General features: G+C 38.6%; 3 protein-coding genes and 4 non-coding genes across 7 annotated transcripts; 1 reads left to right on the top strand and 6 right to left on the bottom strand.

Annotated features, from left to right (window-relative positions):
* Window positions 1-3,639: 3,639 nt before the first annotated feature.
* dcun1d1 (DCN1, defective in cullin neddylation 1, domain containing 1 (S. cerevisiae)) lies at window positions 3,640-18,642 on the top strand. The gene is made up of 8 exons (XM_004078900.5): window positions 3,640-3,657; window positions 11,820-11,858; window positions 12,422-12,635; window positions 12,733-12,901; window positions 17,530-17,660; window positions 17,751-17,833; window positions 17,899-17,995; window positions 18,074-18,642. The coding sequence occupies exons 1-8, from the start codon at window positions 3,655-3,657 to the stop codon at window positions 18,148-18,150; spliced, it is 813 nt and encodes a 270-aa protein (XP_004078948.2). The 5' UTR covers window positions 3,640-3,654; the 3' UTR covers window positions 18,151-18,642.
* On the bottom strand, window positions 4,787-9,829 carry eif4a2 (eukaryotic translation initiation factor 4A2). Its single transcript, XM_004078901.5, has 11 exons — window positions 9,512-9,829; window positions 8,689-8,746; window positions 8,474-8,606; window positions 8,122-8,261; window positions 7,580-7,748; window positions 7,393-7,502; window positions 6,954-7,097; window positions 6,519-6,656; window positions 6,341-6,430; window positions 5,919-5,998; window positions 4,787-5,843 (listed from the first exon to the last, which is right to left on the bottom strand). Exons 1-11 carry the CDS (start codon window positions 9,538-9,540, stop codon window positions 5,699-5,701), a joined length of 1,236 nt encoding a protein of 411 aa, XP_004078949.1. The 5' UTR covers window positions 9,541-9,829; the 3' UTR covers window positions 4,787-5,698.
* On the bottom strand, window positions 6,735-6,917 carry LOC111949141 (small nucleolar RNA SNORA81). Its single transcript, XR_002875211.1, has one exon. It is a non-coding gene; the product is annotated as a small nucleolar RNA SNORA81 (small nucleolar RNA).
* On the bottom strand, window positions 7,171-7,350 carry LOC111949142 (small nucleolar RNA SNORA81). The gene has a single exon (XR_002875212.1). It is a non-coding gene; the product is annotated as a small nucleolar RNA SNORA81 (small nucleolar RNA).
* LOC111949143 (small nucleolar RNA SNORD2) lies at window positions 7,828-7,903 on the bottom strand. The gene has a single exon (XR_002875213.1). It is a non-coding gene; the product is annotated as a small nucleolar RNA SNORD2 (small nucleolar RNA).
* LOC111949144 (small nucleolar RNA SNORD2) lies at window positions 8,354-8,428 on the bottom strand. The gene has a single exon (XR_002875214.1). It is a non-coding gene; the product is annotated as a small nucleolar RNA SNORD2 (small nucleolar RNA).
* On the bottom strand, window positions 10,642-11,574 carry setd9 (SET domain containing 9). Its single transcript, XM_004078953.5, has one exon. It carries the CDS (start codon window positions 11,518-11,520, stop codon window positions 10,714-10,716), a length of 807 nt encoding a protein of 268 aa, XP_004079001.1. The 5' UTR covers window positions 11,521-11,574; the 3' UTR covers window positions 10,642-10,713.
* Window positions 18,643-18,889: the final 247 nt, after the last annotated feature.

Genomic DNA, 18,889 nt, shown 5'->3' with positions numbered 1-18,889 from the left:
CGCAGCACATGACAGTAAAAAAATTCAAACTGCATACGTTCTTCTAATCAATTCATTTTCATTCTGAACAACTAATGTGTTGTATTTTCAAGTGTAAATTTAAAAAAAAAATAAAATGGAGATTTTATTAATCTAATACTATATTTTATCTTCAATATTTTACAAAAAGCACATGTTCGTGCTTGGTTTCATGAGTCATTTTACAACGATAAAATACAATTAAAAGAACGGAGCTCCTCAGTGAGGCAATTACACATCTGAACTGAGTTGGGTTTTTGTCAAGCTGGAGTTTTTTTCCTCAAGAAATTAAGAAAAAATATATAATTTAGCCTACTCCCCCTGTGAACGCTGTTGGATCGATCAAAAAGAAAAAAAGGAAATACAAGCAGGCATATTTACTTTAGAATCTGAAAATGGACTTCACAAGACCCTTCCAGTAGCATCCGGTGGTAAGAAGCCTACCATTACAATGAGACAACTAACAGTGACATAGACTTGAGTGATGTTGTGTCCTCTCCAAAACTGTGCAGGGGAACTACGTGTTGAGCCAAAGCGGAAAGACGACATAACGTCTGAAATAAAGCTTACAAACAGATTTTTACCTCACAGTATACAATTACAGTATGAATTTAAAGAACAAAGAGAAATCGGATCAGTTTTGCAGAATAGGCATCATAATTTTGACATCAAAGCACAGGCAGAAAGAGAATCTGTGCCAAATGTCAGGGTCAGAGATGCACTACTGCTTGGAGTTGGCGCCATTAGTGGAGTAAGTCACAGAAGAATGCAAACTGCCATTGTTCCAGTGATCAAAGGACTCTTATCTCAAGTCAAAGTCAGACCTGGAGATACTTATTCATGCATTTGTCTCCAATAAGTTAGATTACTGTAACGGCCTGTTCACTGGCCTCCCTAAATGAGCTGTAAAACAGCTTCAGTACATCCAGAACCCTGCTGCTCAAGTCCTGACCAGAACCAGGAAGTACCATCTCATCAGTCCTGTGCTCAGGTCTCTGCACTGGCGTCCTGTAGCTCAAAGTACTCTACAGGAGCTCTGCTTGTTCACATTCTGAATTGTTTATTTCCATGGCCTTGCACCAAAGTAAATCTCTGACATGTTAGCGCCATATGAACCATCTCGGACTCTGACGACCTCAGGGACCAGCCTCCTGCGGGTGCCCAGAGTCAGGACTAAGTACATTTTAAAATGATTATGTATGTTTTTTAATCTTTGCATTGTTATGTATTGTGATTGTAATGCATTTTCCTTTTTTGTGAAGCACTTTGAATTACTTTATGTGAATTGTGCAATACAAATAAACTTGCCTTGCCGTACTCAGGGTCAAATTTTAGTTTTTTAATATTTGACTAAAAGCTCTTTTAACTTTTTCTTTTTTTTGTATAAGTTATTCTAATTTTTATTTGATTTTTAAATGTATTTTTGGAAGAAAATGATTGTGAATCTATTCTTTCTGATTTAATGTTTTTAGAGCAAGGCTATGTAAACTAACTTTAGTTCATGGGAGCAGCATTTGTACGAGAGTGAGGAGCACCCCCTGATGGTGCGGCGGGAAACTGCATGTCTCATCTAAGTGAGTTTTTGCCGCAGGTTTTTTTTCTCATAATTTATAAAAGAAATAATGTCGCACACATGACGATATATTGCCCCTCCAGAAAAATCAAATTCTTTAAAATGTATTAATTGCCTTTACTTATCATAAACCCCTGGTCGAAGGCCTATTTATATCTTCACAAACTTCATCAAGAAGATGAAGCTCTTTTGCTGATATCAGGCATGTAACCCTGTTAGTGAGCCTTTACTGTACTTGTTTATGATATGTGGCTCAGGTTACAATAGAAACTCTATCTTAGAATGAATGAAGAACATCTTAGACTAATGGGTTTAGCCTTCATGGGTAAGCATGGGTGTGAACTGGTCTGACAGCACATCCTACCATTTGCTTGCTCCAAAAAACATAAAGATTTCTGACACCACCTGCAGGGTTCTAAATTGAAGAGGATTTTGGCGTTCGGACAGGAGTTGACCTTCATCCACTGCAGCAGCAGTTTCCCAAAAATATGACAATCGGGCGAATCAAAGTAAGTAAGAGTTTTGTTGAGTCCGCTCATGTGTCCGGCCATCTGCCAATCAAAGTAGTGCGCCTTCTAAGATGGCACGGTTTGAGATGAACGAAAATAAAACCGTTCTGATTGATAGAGAAAAACTAAAGATCAACACCAATTTGTGTACACGTTTATTTTTGTGTTCAGTCAGAATTAGTTATTTAGTGGTCATTTCCAGTTGGCACATTTGGGGTTAACACAGGATGGGGTTGGACTCAGGTGATGTTAAGCCTGAAGAGCAGAATTCTACATCTGACTAATTCCAGCTGCTAGACAGGATACGTTTCTGCGCATGTTGGATGGAAAGAGTGAATAAAGTGTATAATTCTTGTTATTTGACATTAATGTTTAGTTTTGTGATATACTACAGTATAGACCAAAGGTTTGGACTGTACTGAATATGAAATCTATACCAGATTCATTCTCCAACTACAGTCAAATTTGGTCTAAAAACACAAACTCATATTTTCAGAACTACTTTGACATGTTTTACATTTCCATAATGCGCCGTAACACTTTCTGATCAGGGCTGTAATGAAATTAAATGTGTATTTCAAGCATAATTACTAACCCACATGTTTTTTAAGAATTTTATTAAAATTTTTCCCCAAATATTTTGTTTTTAAAAATTTGAGCATTTCCGTTGTTTAGTGTTTTTTTTAATCTATTCATGGCACAATTGTTAATTTTCCATTACCAGTTATCATCACTTGTGTCTCGGTAACTGAAAACATTTTTACAATTCCTAAATATTGGTGATACTGTGTGATTATTAAAAATTGTAAGTGGAAATGTGTGTTAATGTAGCTGCGAAGGGTCTCATCGTGCCAGACAAATACAGAGGGTTGTGTCAGGATGGGCATCCGACATGTGGCATCCATACCGGATCGGTTGAGCCCCGGGTTAACAAGGGTGCCGGGGAAATTGGACAAGGTGCGTTGAAGAAGAAGAGGAGGAAGACGCTTTCCTAGGCAGTGAAGAAATGAAGGTAGCCGGAGTTAGAGGAGAGGACACAGAAGACAGGGCCAGATGGAGGATGCTGATTGGCTGAAGGGAAATGTGTGTATGTACAAATGAATATATATATATATGTATATATATATATATATATATATGTATATATATATATATATATATATATATATATATATATATATATATATATATATATATATATATATATATATATGTATGTATGTATGTATGTATGTATGTATATATATATGTATATATATATATATATATGTGTATATATATATGTATATATATATATATATATATGTGTGTGTGTGTGTGTGTGTGTGTGTGTATGTATATGATGATTCTGAATTGTCCTGCAGGTGTGAGTGTGTGTAGTGTAAACTTTGAGAAGTTCAACATTTATTTTTGTTATTATGTATTTTTTTTCTTTTTAGACCCCAACCCGTCCCGGAAGATAGTCACTCTTACCAGAAAGTTCCACCAGTCTGCGGTTTATCACAATGAGGCCATCATCCTGCTGACCTTTGATCCTCACTTCACCAAACCTGAATGGTTGGTTTGCTTTTATTATTTCCTGAGGATTCCCCTGCCCTGCTGTTTACAGTAAAGCCTTAATTTATACACAGTTCACTGGTTAAATGTTTAGTTCTATAAACCACAGGGAAATGACTCTGGAAACAACGTTCTGAACGCTTCTCCTTACCAAGCGGCTGTTTTGTTTTTCCAGATTTCCCATGAGATTGTTCTATTTTTATCAGGCGGAAGCAGCAACAGAAAGTTAGATGGAGGCAGCAAGGATACACTACTGGGGTTAGATATACTTTTAGCAGGAAGTGGGTTAACAGATGGATGATGGAAAGTGGGGGCGGGCTTACTCTGCGCCCACAGCTCAGAGGCACATTTCTAATTAACTACTGCCACTCTACAGAAACTATGTCGTAGAAAACAACCTTTTTATAATATTTTTGGGAAAAAAGGCATAACACTTTTACAACAGATCAGATGATTGGAGTGGGACTTTAATATCTTTGAGCAATGCAACATATGGAGAACACACAGCCATAGATTTCTGGACTATTCCAGCGTCATCCTGAAGTAGAGCAGAGCTTTTTTAGTCTCACTTTGTAACACTAAACCAATTATTGCTTGTTAAAACATTATAGCTCATTTTAAAATACAGTATCATAGTCTAAGAAATAAGGAAAACGGCATGTCCAAAGTCTTTCTTTACATGCCACAAAAGACAAGTGTCCTATGATTGACACGCCTTCACCGCCTCAGGCTGGAAATTTATTGGAAAACTAACCTGCATCCAATTCAGGAGAAACCATTTCTCATGATTGTGTGAAAGAAAAAAAAAGATCAATTTTTAAATATTCTGGTTTTTATGGATTTATACACAAATCCTGTTTTGACCTAAGAATGTCTTTACTGCTTTGCATTTTAGCCGATTAATTCCACAGCACACTTGGCTTTGTGGAACTGGTGTATGTCAATTCAGGGTTTGATACCCAGGAGGGGCGCGATGAGCCTCGTGTCTCCTTGGGTGAGACGCTTCACGCTACTACTAAACTATGTGGCCACAAGGAGAGTCTGGGTGATTCACCTTTTTTACATCGGCACTTTCCTGAAATAAATATCCAATATAAACATTTAAAAATAAATAAATGAATCCACTGTGTTCTAAAGATGGAAACTTGGGATGATTTATAAAAAATAAAATTATACATTTTATCACATGACAGACTGTTCAAACAATACATTGTATTCGCAAACACGTCACTTGTTTCTCAGAGACTTCTGGTAAATTTTTCTAGCTCCACCTTTTAGAGATTGAGACATGCTGAGAAAATGGCAAACATGCTACACATCGCACTAAATGGTGAAGGAATTCTGACAACCAGGAAGCAACTGCTAATCTGTACATTTAGTGGAAACCTGCACATTAATGCCTTACAACACAAAAACAGCAATATCAGTTTATTAAGACATTCATACAATTTTCAGGAGGGAATCTGAAAAAAAATAAAATAAAGGAGGGGTGGTGCAATATACTCTGTTCAGGGTAAAAACCACATCAGCAAAATATGGCCAGTGAGGGATTCAGCTAGAGCAAGTTTGATTAAAAAAAATATGGTACATTTAAATTAAAACACATTCACAAAAGAACCAAAGCAAAGTGAATCTACAGTTTAACATGCCAAGTGCCTCTAAGAAGCAGACTCACGACAACATTGCACATACGTTAGCATAACGTAATTTGCAGACTTTATACAGCACCTAAACCTTTTAGTCCACAAGTTACTAAATGGTGAAGAACATCAAATATACGCATCTTAAGTGAACATGGAAAAAAATACCTGATAAGGACCTTAATGTTAACAGACCCCATGGCTTTGTAGCTCCAACCAGCCAGCCGACGAGGTTAGAACCTACAACTGTCCAAGTGAGTCACCTCTCTTAACACATACCAAAACTCTGATCCAGGGTTTCGCATTGAGAAGATTTCCCCCTCTCGAATAATAGAAGCACAATGCAAGTGGACAATCGCTATCACTGTGTTTAGAAAACAAAAAAGGAGAAATCTCAGAGCTCAAATCAGATCGGCCACATTCATGGGCATCTCCTCCACGGTCGTATTGTAAAATGTCTCAATGTCTCGAAGAATCCTCTTGTCCTCCTCAGTGACGAAGTTGATAGCAACTCCTTTTCTGCCAAAACGGCCACCGCGACCAATTCTGTGGAGGCAAGATACTCCAGATTAGTGTGCCGCGGACACTCAAGTCCAGACTCACAGGAGAAAAGCTGCTCACCTATGAATGTAGTTCTCCCGGTTAGTAGGAAGGTCATAGTTTATAACCAGGGAAACCTGCTGTACATCAATCCCACGAGCCTTAGGGAGCACACAGAATCCAGTTCATCACAAAAACGTTAAACCCCACAAATAAAGAAAGTGAATCCAGATAAACAAATGTTGCTCATTGTTAAGTAATGGATTTCTACAACAAGAATCCATTGTGGAGAACGAGCTAGGATCTCCCAAACGTTCCGACTGCTCCGTCATCAGGGACTCTCGCAGAAATAAAAACGTTTGGGGTTTTCTTTCTAGTCCATGAGGTGCACCATCCCACTCATTTCTTGGAAAAGATTTTGCAAAGAAGTCTCAAAAGCAAAATGGTGTAAAAGAGGCGGGACAGTGACACTGAGGGGGGGAGTTTGAGATGATCACACTTACCAGAAGATCAGTGGTGATGAGGACTCTGCTGGAGCCAGACCTGAACTCCCTCATGATCACATCACGCTCCTTCTGGTCCATGTCACCATGCTGTACAACAACAGAATGATTCGGTTCAGTTCAACCTTTATAGTTTCTGCTTGGCTGCACTTTTATCCAATTCATCAAGCTGTGGTACCAGAGCAGAGACGGTGAAGTCTCTAGCGTGCATCTTCTCGGTCAACCAGTCGACTTTTCTCCTAGTGTTGAGAAAGATGACCGCCTGAGTGATGGTGAGCGTTTCATACAGATCACAGAGCGTGTCTAGCTTCCATTCCTGTAGACACAGAAAAAAAAACGAGCAGTTATCCTTTGTAATAAAGCCCCACATGACCAGTTCAGAGTACAAGTTTGATAATGTAGCACTGGATCAAGAGACAAAGGAAAGTGGACATTAAGAAAGAGGTCCTTCCTGGTCTCATTTACGATGCAGTGCTCTGATCTCCTTCCCTGCTGAACCCATGCTGACACAGCCACACGAGCTAAACCGCTGCGGTTCCACTCCTGCAGTTCCAACAGGGTGCTTTGAAGAGAAGGGCAGATCTAGAACTCACAGATGTACAGTTCAACCAACCTCTCTCTCCACATTAATGTAGAACTGCTTGATACCCTCGAGGGTGAGCTCTTCTTTCTTCACCAAGATGCGAATGGGGTCTCGCATGAACTTCTTAGTGACCTCCAACACGTCGGCTGGCATGGTGGCTGAGAGCAGCACCACCTGGAAGGCAGGAACAAGTTACCTAAACAACCACCGCGAATAGTGTTTCTTTTGTGCGATTAACTGCAGGTTCAACTGTAGCACTGTGCCTTGAGACCGAGGCCAATGAACATTAAGAAAGAGGTTCCACCACATCTCACTTTCAGCACAGTGCTCAATAATGTCCTTCTGCGCTTTACTCTGCTGGCATCATCGCATGAAACAGAAAGCCTGGATCACACAACTATAGCAGATTTCAGGTGATGCAGAAGGACGGCACTTTGACCTAAAGCCCTCACCTCCCAAACAGACCCACCTGAATATTTGTGCTCAGTTTCTGGAAGATCTCATAGATCTGATCCTTGAACCCTCGACTCAACATTTCGTCGGCTTCATCCAGAACAAACATCTTAATCCATTTTGGGGCTGTGGAGAAAAATGGAAAAAAGGCCTTTAACATGCCACTAAAACTAACTGCTTAGAACGAGTGGTGCCGTACGTACACAGATGTCTCCTGTTCAGCATGTCAAACACACGGCCAGGTGTGCCCACCACTATGTGAGGGGCTTCAGCCTGAAGCTTCTGAATTTCACTACGGAGGTTGGTTCCTCCAATACAGGCGTGACACGTTGCTCCCATGTAGTCACCCAGAGCCAGGATGACCTTCTGGATCTAATGGAGAAATCATGGTACAGGAGGGTGAGCTGAACCCAAATGAGACGCGTCCAGACAGCTCTTCAGAACAACTTCAGAGTGATCAGTACAACAATAAAAGGACTCTCCATGTTTCAGTCAGTCCCGAAAGATGGTATGCCATCATATCACTCAAGTCCAAACATAAACAGCACACCACAACCAGATCAGTTTTATGATTGATGAAGCCATGGACAAAGACTACACCAATCGTGAGAAGATTTTAAAAAAAATGAATAAGAATTTTGACAAAACTGTAAAAGAGGGTACCTTCGAATCTGAACAGTGTCCTCAGCATGCTGTCTAGGTCTGAGACACTGTTGAGGTTTTCATGACCTCAGGAACAGCATACCTGCTGAGCCAGCTCTCTAGTGGGAGCCAAGACCAGAGCCTGAGTCTCCTTCTGCTCAATGTCCAGCTGCTGCAAGATAGAGATGGCAAACGTGGCGGTCTTGCCAGTGCCTGACTGGGCTTGGGCAATGACATCGTAGCCTAACATCAAGGAAACAAAGACTTCAGACTTCTGATAAACTCATCAGAAATCGCTGAACCGATAAAGATTTTTAAAACTAACTTATAAAATTGAGTGATCAGTAATAAAAAATGATATCCCCAGATGTTGGGTAAGTCCCGAAAGATGGTTAAGCATCATTTCACTCAAAAAAAAAAAAAAAAAAAAAAGGTTTTAATTTGTACTAGTTCACCTTTAATGCAAGGGATGATAGCCCGCTGCTGGATGGCAGAGGGTTTTTCAAAGCCATAAGCATAAATTCCCCTGAGAAGAGTCTCTTTCAGGTTCATATCATCAAAGTTGTCAGTGATTTCATTCCAGTTGCTCTGTGAGAAGAAGAAACACGTTTTAGATCCGGTTTTGTTGTCTACTGTAACCATCAAGCGGGTAAATTCAACTTTGTATTACCTCAATGATACCATCAGGCTCCATTCCATCTGGCCCCCCATGGTCTCTGTCTCTTGAGCTATTAAGAAGTTGTTGATTTCACTTGATTAAAATGTTTTATCACCGCAACTCGGTAAGGAAACACTACCATCGTGGCAGTAAAATAAAGACCGCCTGATATCTTAGAGAGCAGGTCTCTCCTCCGTTTAGGGAGCGGGTCGCAGTGGACCTGGTTACTCTCAGTGTCGCGTTTCACCGCGAACAACTTCGGTGGGCGCACGTGTCAGATTCAAAGAGCTGGCCAGCCCCCTCCAAAAATGTCCGTTTTATGTAACCAGGGACGGGCTCGCGGCTACCCTCGCAACCGCGGAGGCTGGGGTCAAAATTACGCGAATTACGGTTTGAAATGTGCCGAGCCACATTTACTCAGCATCTCCCAACATGGAGCTCTGCCTCATGTACTATATAGAGAAATACGTCGGTTAATTGGGCCCGTTCTGCCAGAGGTGGCGTCTCCACGGGACTAGGCCCAACTGCTACCTGAGCTTTATACCACCCGGCCACGCCACCCAACACTACCGTCATATGCTGATAAATTTTAACACTAAACGTCAAAGTCAATACAGTTGTTCCCGAATATATAAACCATTCGGAATAATGATACACATCTGGCTAGCTAACGCCACAAAAGCTAACTACTAGTTACTGGCAACCCAATAACCCTATTTTATGGCACACCCAACTAGTTAACTAATGTATTCTGCTATCTATAATACGTGACAAATGTTCCAACACTCAAATATCAAATAATATATGAAAAAAGTTATCAAATATAAACCATTACCTGTTGTAATCAGCAGAATCGCTAGACATGGTCCGTTACCAACTTCAGCATGCGACTGAAAAGATCGCTGATGGCGCTGCTAGCTGCCTTTATGCCGCCGGACTACGTTCGGTGGTACTCAAAACACTTAATATTGTTATTATAATGGTATAAGTTAATTAAATTTACTTTTACATCACAATAAATATCACACGTTTTGTTTTATGTGAAGAAAATATTTCTAATCAATAATTTAAAACAAAGGATTGGGAACTATTTTTCCATGCGACAAGATATTGCAGTATTAGAAGGTGCAAGGGCTCTTTCTACGGTGTCCCTGACAAGTCAAACTTCAGTCTGACAAGGTTGAGCATGATTTTTTTTTTTTTTTTGCGTGACATCAAGTGCGAACTTAGGACAATATGTTCAATGTCCACACAAAAAATCAAGAGATTAGCTTTGAAAAGCCCTACATATCGACATAAATAGATTTCAGAATAATTTGCTTCTGAGCTAAGCAAATTGCGTATTTTATAAACTTTGAGTGGATGGAAAGTTCATCACACGTTTTGATCCAAAATTCCAAGGAAAGGAAACCAGTTAAAAAGCACTATATTAAACCCTATTGCGTAAACTATGTTCATGATTTTGGCAAAGTCATAAATATTCATTGAGATGGTTTTTTCAGGCACCATTCAACAAATCCATAGAGGAAAGACACTGATTAAATCTCTCATTTGGACTGAGGAGGACTAGAAATACAAAAACCAAACCTCAATTGTGCTAGGTGTGTAATTGATAAAACAAAAACCCTCTATTGGAACGTTCCCCACCTAGTAAGGAATCTCTCTCTGTGAAAATGGAAAAACAAACACTAATTTTCCAATCTAAAAAAAAATCAGATGATATGACTTGAACTTTAAGTAAACCCCATCAAGTATTTCCAGAAATAAATTGTTACATTTTAACATCTCACTCATCTGCTGTTTTACAAATTCTTTTTAAAAGGCAAAAATCTCTGTTACTTCTTGTTATGTATATGTTCTTTTGGCACTGGATTTAAGCTGTGGTGAAAAAGCAGAATGTTTTCTTTCTTCCACCTTATTTTTAACCGGATATTGTAAAATCAGATCACAGGAAATTCGTGTAGCTATATTTGGTCAAAACAGAAGTTTAATCATGAGTACACACTCAGCTGCATGAACATGTGATGCTTAAATATTTTAGTGTACAATAGTGTAGTAGTTGGAGAAGAGTTCCTCTCCTTCTGCGATGTCCCTGAATGAAACCAGCACCACACAGCGTAAAGGCCTGCGCGCGTCCTGGCTGAAGTTGACATTAGGCAAAAACTGCCAAAGCTCGATGGGGAACCTGTCTGGCACGTCATACTCCTGGTAGCAAACATTTGCTGGCTTTGTGTTGGAGCAGTTGTTGACATACTGACCCACGGCGAGTGGGTTCCGTGGGCTGGCCGTGAGCCAGCTGGTGTCACTGGTCACCAGAGGACCAAGTCTGTCTCTTCCACTACAGGACTTGAACACCATCTTGGACATGCCTTTGTCACTTCCGTCAATCAGGACACCATCGATACATCTGAAAATGAAGGGGTTTCTGATGGACTGAAATAGAATGGGATCATATGGTTGGTAGACAGTACCGGGGTACATGGCAACTACAGTTCCTTTCGGAATAACCCCGTTAACGACAAATACCCCAGTTCCAGCTAAAGGCAGCGTGCTGGGCCTACGATCTATGCAGAATCCCAGAGTTTGGAACATTTCATTGTGTCCCAAAAATTCCTTATCCTTGGACGTTCGGTGTTCTCCATTATAACCCTTCAACAGGACAATGAAGAACTTCAGGAGGCTCTGTGTGATCTGTTCGGCTGAGATCAGGCTGTCTTCAGAGCGCTCCGTCACGTGACGTAGAGTTTTCTCATTTTTAGAAAGGTTAAACACAACCCAAGGCAAAAAACGGTGTCGGTACGATCTCCATTTCCTCTGAAACGTTTTAAGAGGCCCTGAAAACATCTAGGCACGCTCAAAAAAAGAAAAGAAAAAGACCAACCACTACAAACTCTGGCGTCACTTCCGAGAGGTTTGCTAGAAAATAAAAGTTGATTTTTGGAAAAAAAAAATCAAATACGCATCAAAACATTTAGAGTATAATATTTTTCGGGTATTTCGTTAGTTTGAAACGGTTTTAAATACGATATAAACAATTATAATTTACGAAATTGTATTATTTGATAAATAAAAAAGTATGTGCTTTTATTTTGAAGAACTTTTCCCTCTAACCAGTGACTGTAACTGATGTCATTTGTTGCTAGCTTCATGGGAGGAAGAGGAGTCAGTCAAAGACAAACATGGTAAGAACATGTTCTGTTTTCCTGCTTTGTTTCTAAAAGTATCCGCATTTTGTGTTAAACTTAGATTTATTTACTATTATGCGATTTAAAATGCGAGGGACAATGCTCCGTTAACTTAATTTTCGCTTTAAATAATGAATGCCAAACATAGTTTCTTACGTTAGGTAACTAGCTGGCAGGGCGGCTTTGCTAAGCTTGCTAGTCTTACAGCTAACTGTAGTGTAAAGCACACACAAAAAACATTTTTCATGTCGTAGTCTTGTTTGTGTGACCTGGCTTATTGTTGAGAGTGTTAAAAATGTGTAAATCTGTCAAATGTAAACACTACTACTGCACTTATATTCTTACTTTTAGTTATCTTTTAATAATAGGATTTTAATTTCGTATCAAGCTAATTTTTTAGCTTCACGCTTGTTTTTATCACGTGAGCTCTACTCTCGCACTTAAAAAATATTTCATTTTAGGCGGTTTAAAATAAAGACACAGAGTAGACTGTCACTTCCAAAAAAAAAAAAGAAAAAGAAAAAGAAAAGATGAGTGAAATGTTCCTGTTTGTCTTCTAGAACAAGCTGAAGTCCTCTCAAAAGGATAAAGTTCGACAGTTTGTGGTTTTCACACAGTCCAGTGACAAGACTGCATTGAGTTACTTGACTCAAAATGACTGGAAGTTAGATGTTGCCATTGATAAGTTTTTTCAAAATCCAGAGCTCTACCTTTCAAATCTAAAGGGCGGCTTTGACAAGAAGAAGCTTGAGCAGCTCTATAACAGATACAGAGGTATGGAAAGTCAAATGTTAAACTGGAGATTATAAATGAGTTAATCATGGTAATCTGCATGGTAAACAGGTGTTTGTGTTGTTATGCCTGTTTTTAGATCCTCATGATCCCAACAAAATAGGCATTGATGGGATTCAGCTCTTCTGCGATGACTTGGCGTTGGATCCTGCAAGCATAAGTGTTCTTCTCATAGCTTGGAAATTTCGAGCTGCAACTCAGTGCGAGTTCTCCAAACAAGAGTTCATGGATGGCATGACGGAACAGGGGTGAGAAGAGGTTTTCTTTGTTGTTGTGCGATGCACTTGGGGTATGATTGTTTGAAAAAGGTTGTTATAAGCACGTGGAAAAATATAATCGCTAAAAGAACGGCCTGTACTTTCACGCCACATTTGTGTCAGTAATTCTTTTGAAAACCAATAAGGGTTTTTGTGAAGTCATATGGTCTATGTTTGACTTTACATACCGACTCTCACCTCAAAAAACACATTTAGTTATAAATGTTAATATGCATTATTTATCAAATGTTTTTCAGGGATTTGTAAATGCAAACAAACTGTCATTTAAACTCTAAAGCAGGGTTTTTCATTCTGTCGATCACATGTGCACAGGTCGTGGGCCATCAAAAATAAATCAACAAAAAAGCAAAATACATTTAAAAAGAATTAGTCAACGAATAATCATCAAAAGTGAAGTACATCATTTGATTGACAGCACAACGGCCAATCGAACATCCACTGAGACACACGTCACTACTGTTTAACTACACCGAGTGCACATTCTGCCTGCCATCGGAGAGTGGGTTCCCCACTGAGGACCACTCTGGCCCACAGGAGCATTTATTGAGGCCCGGGCCAGCCCACGTGCCTATTCCATCTGAGACAAGACCGAGACGCCCCGTCTGACACAGCCGTCCTGCTACACTACAGCGTTTGCTGCTGGCTCCGTGGTTCCCGCCTGAGGGATCCGAGCCCACTCAGGCAGCAGTTTAGGCCGAACATACTGTCTATGTGCAGGTCTGTCTATATGCAGGTCTGTCTATATGCAGGTCTGTCTATATGCAGGTCTGTCTATATGCAGGTCTGTCTATATGCAGGTCTGTCTATATGCAGGTCTGTCTATATGCAGGTCTGTCTATATGCAGGTCTGTCTATATGCAGGTCTGTCTATATGCAGGTCTGTCTATATGCAGGTCTGTCTATATGCAGGTCTGTCTATATGCAGGTCTGTCTATATGCAGGTCTGTCTATATGCAGGTCTGTCTATATGCAGGTCTGTCTATATGCAGGTCTGTCTATATGCAGGTCTGTCTATGTGCAGGTCTTTTGAAACTTGCCATCGCAAAAGTAGCCCACATGCCAAACGGTGTGAGCACCCCTCTTCTAAAGTATTTAGTGAGATGCATTTTATTTAAAACATATGCATCTATTTTTTCAAATGTCCACTCCAAAACCAATTTGCTTTGGGAAAAACTGTTTTGCCTAAGCAAACTTGTGTTTTAAACTAAATAATTTTGATACATCTAGAATTCTCTGAATGCAAACAAGAAAAAATAGCTTTTAAGGAATGTTGATCTGTTGGTTAAAATCCACCAGCTTACTTGATTTTCTTTAGTTAATTTCTAGGTTTAAATCAAGCTTATTAAACTGATTTATGCGTAAACTGTCTATTAAATGACGGTCACCATGTTAACATCCATAAAAAATAAAATATGCTAATTTTATTCAGATTAAGCCAATAGTCTGAGTACGACAGCTGGATAAAGATGTTTTTGCATCATAAGTAATATTTCAAGTAAACCTTACAACATTTATCGTTTAAAATTAGCTTTGTTGTTGTTTTCTGGCAGTTATTAATTTCCCATCAGCTTACTGTTTGTTAAACAAAGTAATCGTTATTTGTATATCACCTAACAACACTGTAGGGTTGCCAAAGTGCTTTATTATAAAAAGAAAACTTAGTTTTTTTAATTTTAGGCTTGTCCATAAAATAAATAAGTATATTAAGTGGAAAAAAAAACCAAAAGCATAAAGTAATGTAGGGCAGAAAAATGCATTAAATACAAATAAAAAAAGGAATAAAACGGGTTAAAAAAAAACGATGCCACCAACTAGTGAGTATTAAAAGCCTTTCTAAATAGCTGATATTTGAAACAGTTTGAAGGGTCTGATTTTTTTAAAACATAATGAAATAAGGTCTTTTACCTTGATGGTGGTCGTTTTTTCAGTGCTAGACAGAAAATAAAGGTTCCACGTTCTGTTCTTAGAAGTGTGAAGAGAAATGGCTGCATTGCTTAAACACACATAAACATCCAGAATCAAAACATGCCAACACCCCACTACTTTTCAAGAAATAAATCAAACTCTACTTGACTATAATTAATAATCACCATAGTTAATAAATATAATGTGACCTAAGTATGTATTGTATGCATTACTGCAATAATCTGTATTTATGAGTAATTATACTGTTATGTTCTTCAATTTTCATTAATTTTTCTTTGTTTGTTTTTTAATCATTGCATTTCTTTATTTCTGACATGAGTTAAATATATCTGTGATTTTTTTTTTTGTCTTGTCTATAATTAATTCTTGAAATAAAGCACTAAATCAAATCAAACATGATCATTGCTATTTTGCAGCTCAGTCTGATCTAACAGATGAAGTCACAGAACGTTGGATCTTTCTTTTTAATAAAGAAAAACCATGAGGAACAAGACTAAATTAGCACAACATCAAATAAATAAAACTATAATTTTAAAATGCTCTCCTTTTTAAAGAATCGTTTTAACATTTCTCCTAAAGCCGTTTTATGGCGCAGTCTTCACACATGTATGTGTGTGTAATTAAACAATGAAAAAGCATAATAGCCGTGTTTCCATCACACACATGCGCAAAACTTGATCTGAATTCTAGAAATGTCCAAAAAACAACGTCGCTTATACACCGTTTCCATTTAGTCACAAACATGCGAATAAACACAAAGAAATTCACGCGATAAGCTATTCATAAACATGGCGACAGACTTTGATTTACAGCAGATACATTCACATTTCCTGGGGGAGGCCCCAGCGCTCATCATCTATTAAAGGAGACGTGGAGCGGCAAGCTCCTTACTCGTGGGAGCGGCTACAGATGAAGCGATTTTGGGGGATCATGGTTGGTGATTTTAAAGAGGAGCTGTGGCTCCAACGATTCTGCATGACACGCTAAACTTTAGCAGAACTGTGTGATGCTGTGGGGTGTCCTGTGGCGCCCGCTGTGCAGTGTCCAAGGCCGCCACTTCCTACCAAGAAGAGCGTTGTCAATCCTGTTGTTGGTCACGTGACTCATTTAATAAAAAAAATAAAATAAAAAATTCCTTTCCCGTTTTGCGAAATATGTCACTTTCAATACGTCTCAAAAACCAGCTCCTCCAAGTGCAAAACTTTTCTTCCTTAAATGCAAGTTATTTTTCTAAGTTGTCGTCTTTTCATCAGTTGAATTTATTATCGCAAATCCAACTTGGGGATGGAAATAAAGCTTATGATTGATAGGAAAACTCGGAAGTGCATCTGTTGTCATAAACTGATCTGTCTGAATGTTTAAAAACATAGAACATTTTCCACTATATGGTTGTACTAACAAACTGTGTTTTTTTTGAGTGATTGCTCCAAACTTTACTGAACTTTCTTTTTTTTAACAAGTGTAACTATGTAAAGGGGCTTAAATGTGGGGGCTGTGGTGCCTCGTCAGAGCGGTCCTCTGATTGGAGGTTTGGTTCCTGCCTTGTCTGCCCATATATCTGTTTCCTTGAACAAAAAACTGATGATTGCTCCTGGTGGTCTGGATAACACTTATTTTAAGCCTCCACCTAATGCATTTCCATAAAGATTATAAATAACAGAAAGTACAGAAGTATATACAAATACAGTAAACCCTTGTTTTTCGCGGGGGTTACGTTCCAGAAAGAACCCGTGATAGGCAAAATCCGTGAAGTAGAAACCTCTATTTTTTTTAACAATTATTATACAATTAAATACTCTATTATACATTGAAAAGAAAGAACAAACCATTTTACAGGCTCAAGCAATTGTTTCACAAATCAAAGTACTTTAAAAACGTTTATTTTTCAACAAATAACTTCTGTACTGTACTGTCAAATAATAATTTGAAACATCGCTGTAAACAGAAGGCTTCAAATCGCGGAGATTAGCCCCGCCCACCGCGACCCGAGAGTAATTAAATTAAACGGGAGAAAATTTAAAATGATCATGAAAAAAATACAAAGTACAAACGGACAAATAGTGGCTCAGGTGTATTTCAATGCTCTTCAGTCTGAGAAGCTGCAGTGTTTTCTCCTTCTCAAGCCCGCGGTGCAGCTGTGTGTGTTTGTTCGGGAGAAGAACATAGTGATTGACAGTTGGTGTTGCTCTTTTTCTATGGGTTTTAGAGAAACTTGAAATTGCAAGATGATTTGCATGTACGTAATTTGGAAAGCTGATTTACGTACGTGTACATATTAAACTGCAACATTATTGACGCACAGGTAGAGAAGAAGCGGAGTGACTTTTTTAGCCAATCAGAATGCAGAACACAATGCACGATGCAAATCCGTGAAGTAGCGAAACCGTGAAAAGTAAACCGCGTTATAGCAAGGGATCACTGTACTAATAAAATAGAGCAGTGAAGACAAAAGTTCCTTACAGAAATCTTTACAATTAAAAATACAATTTTGAATTTTAAATATTCATCAGTTCCATTTAAATCTAAACCTTTTTTTAATTTTAATTTTAAAGAATTTGTTGATATTATTTCCTTTTTTGCTCTTTTGTGTTTTTTGGTGAATGGTAATTGTATGATTTCAAACCCTCTTTTTTGCTTGTGAAGCAAAGCACTCACACGTCAATCTTACACAGATGTGACAGCATAGACAAGCTGAAGGCCCAGCTGCCAAAGATGGAGCAAGAATTGAAGGATCCGGGGAAATTCAAGGACTTTTACCAGTTTACATTTAACTTTGCTAAGAATCCAGGCCAGAAAGGTTTGGGTAAGACGCTTTTTGTTGTTGTTGTTATTGCTTGTTACCATTCTGAGTAATATTTCTTTAAATTCACTTGTTTTTTCTTGTCTCTCACAGATCTAGACATGGCAATCGCATATTGGAATTTAGTACTGCCAGGAAAATTCAAGTTTTTGGACTTGTGGAACCAATATTTAATTGTAAGTTTAAAAGAAAACAGCGTTTTTTTCGCTCACAGTATTTCAATTTCCACCTCTTCTTACAGGAACACCACAAACGATCGATTCCCAAGGACACTTGGAATCTCCTGCTGGACTTTAGCTCCATGATCACAGATGACATGTCGAATTATGACGAAGAAGGTTGGGAAAATTGCCATGTGTGTGTGGAATAAGGTTGTAGTTTAATTTTGGGTTCTCACTGTTTGCTTTCATTGACAGGAGCTTGGCCTGTACTTATCGATGACTTTGTGGAGTTTGCACGACCGCAAATCGGAACCAAGAGCACAACAGTTTAACAGCTGGACACACTTGCAGTGAACGGAGGACTAGTGGACCGTAATGAGATGGAACTTTGTTGCCTTCTCAACCCTCAGGACTGAAATATTTTATACTGCAGAGACTTTATTAAAAAAAAACAAAAGACACACATTTGTATGTATAAAGATAAAACCACAGATCTTTTGGTTGTTCACCTTTGAACTTCCTTTTATTGTGTTGAGATTTTGTGGCCGACAAATCCAGCCGACCCTGAGAGGACTCTAGTCTAGTTTTGATTGATGTTGTCTTGAAAGAGGAGTTACACAAACCCAAACTATAATGTTAATTTCAGTAGTCTTTCTAGGGATGTTATTTAAATGTTAAATTTTATGTCCATTTCTAATTTTATCTTAACTTTTCATTTGCGTGACAAGTCGATATAAATGCTTGGGTGGATTTTTTTTTTTTTTTGAATAATGCTGTTTAAACACGGACTCATAAAGAGAAAATAAATGTTTCACTTTACTATATTTCATTTTGCCTGAGTGAGGTTCTCTTACTAAAGAAAATATTAATGTAAACAATGTAAATAACTGTAGCTTTACTGCTACTATTGGTAATGTAGTACAAGTTGAGTCAAAGCGTTTTGAATTTACTGAGATACATTAAGTTTTAAGGGTCTAAATATTTGGGCTGAGCGACTTTTAGCTAAAGATTTTTTTCTTTAACTTTATTGAACACGGAAACATTTACAGACAAAAGAAACAAGCGCTTCTG

Source organism: Oryzias latipes, chromosome 17 (assembly GCF_053564925.1).
Source record: "Oryzias latipes strain Hd-rR chromosome 17, Olatipes_Hd-rR_3.1".
Lineage (NCBI taxonomy): Eukaryota > Metazoa > Chordata > Actinopteri > Beloniformes > Adrianichthyidae > Oryzias > Oryzias latipes.
The sequence above is the reverse complement of the archived record's forward strand: the minus strand, read 5'-3'. Positions and strand labels throughout refer to the sequence as shown.

Excerpts from the sequence above, each read along its gene's own strand:
- dcun1d1 (XM_004078900.5), top strand. Across the intron at positions 17,661-17,750 it reads TCCAGGCCAGAAAGGTTTGG|ATCTAGACATGGCAATCGCA; the intron begins GTAAGACGCTTT and ends TGTCTCTCACAG. Across the intron at positions 17,834-17,898 it reads TGTGGAACCAATATTTAATT|GAACACCACAAACGATCGAT; the intron begins GTAAGTTTAAAA and ends CTCTTCTTACAG.
- eif4a2 (XM_004078901.5), bottom strand. The coding sequence starts at position 9,540 with ATGTCTAGCGATTCTGCTGATTACAACAG. Across the intron at positions 8,607-8,688 it reads AGCCTGATGGTATCATTGAG|AGCAACTGGAATGAAATCAC; the intron begins GTAATACAAAGT and ends TTCTTCTCACAG. Across the intron at positions 8,262-8,473 it reads TATCATCCCTTGCATTAAAG|GCTACGATGTCATTGCCCAA; the intron begins GTGAACTAGTAC and ends CCTTGATGTTAG.
- setd9 (XM_004078953.5), bottom strand. The coding sequence starts at position 11,520 with ATGTTTTCAGGGCCTCTTAAAACGTTTCAGAGGAAATGGAGATCGTAC.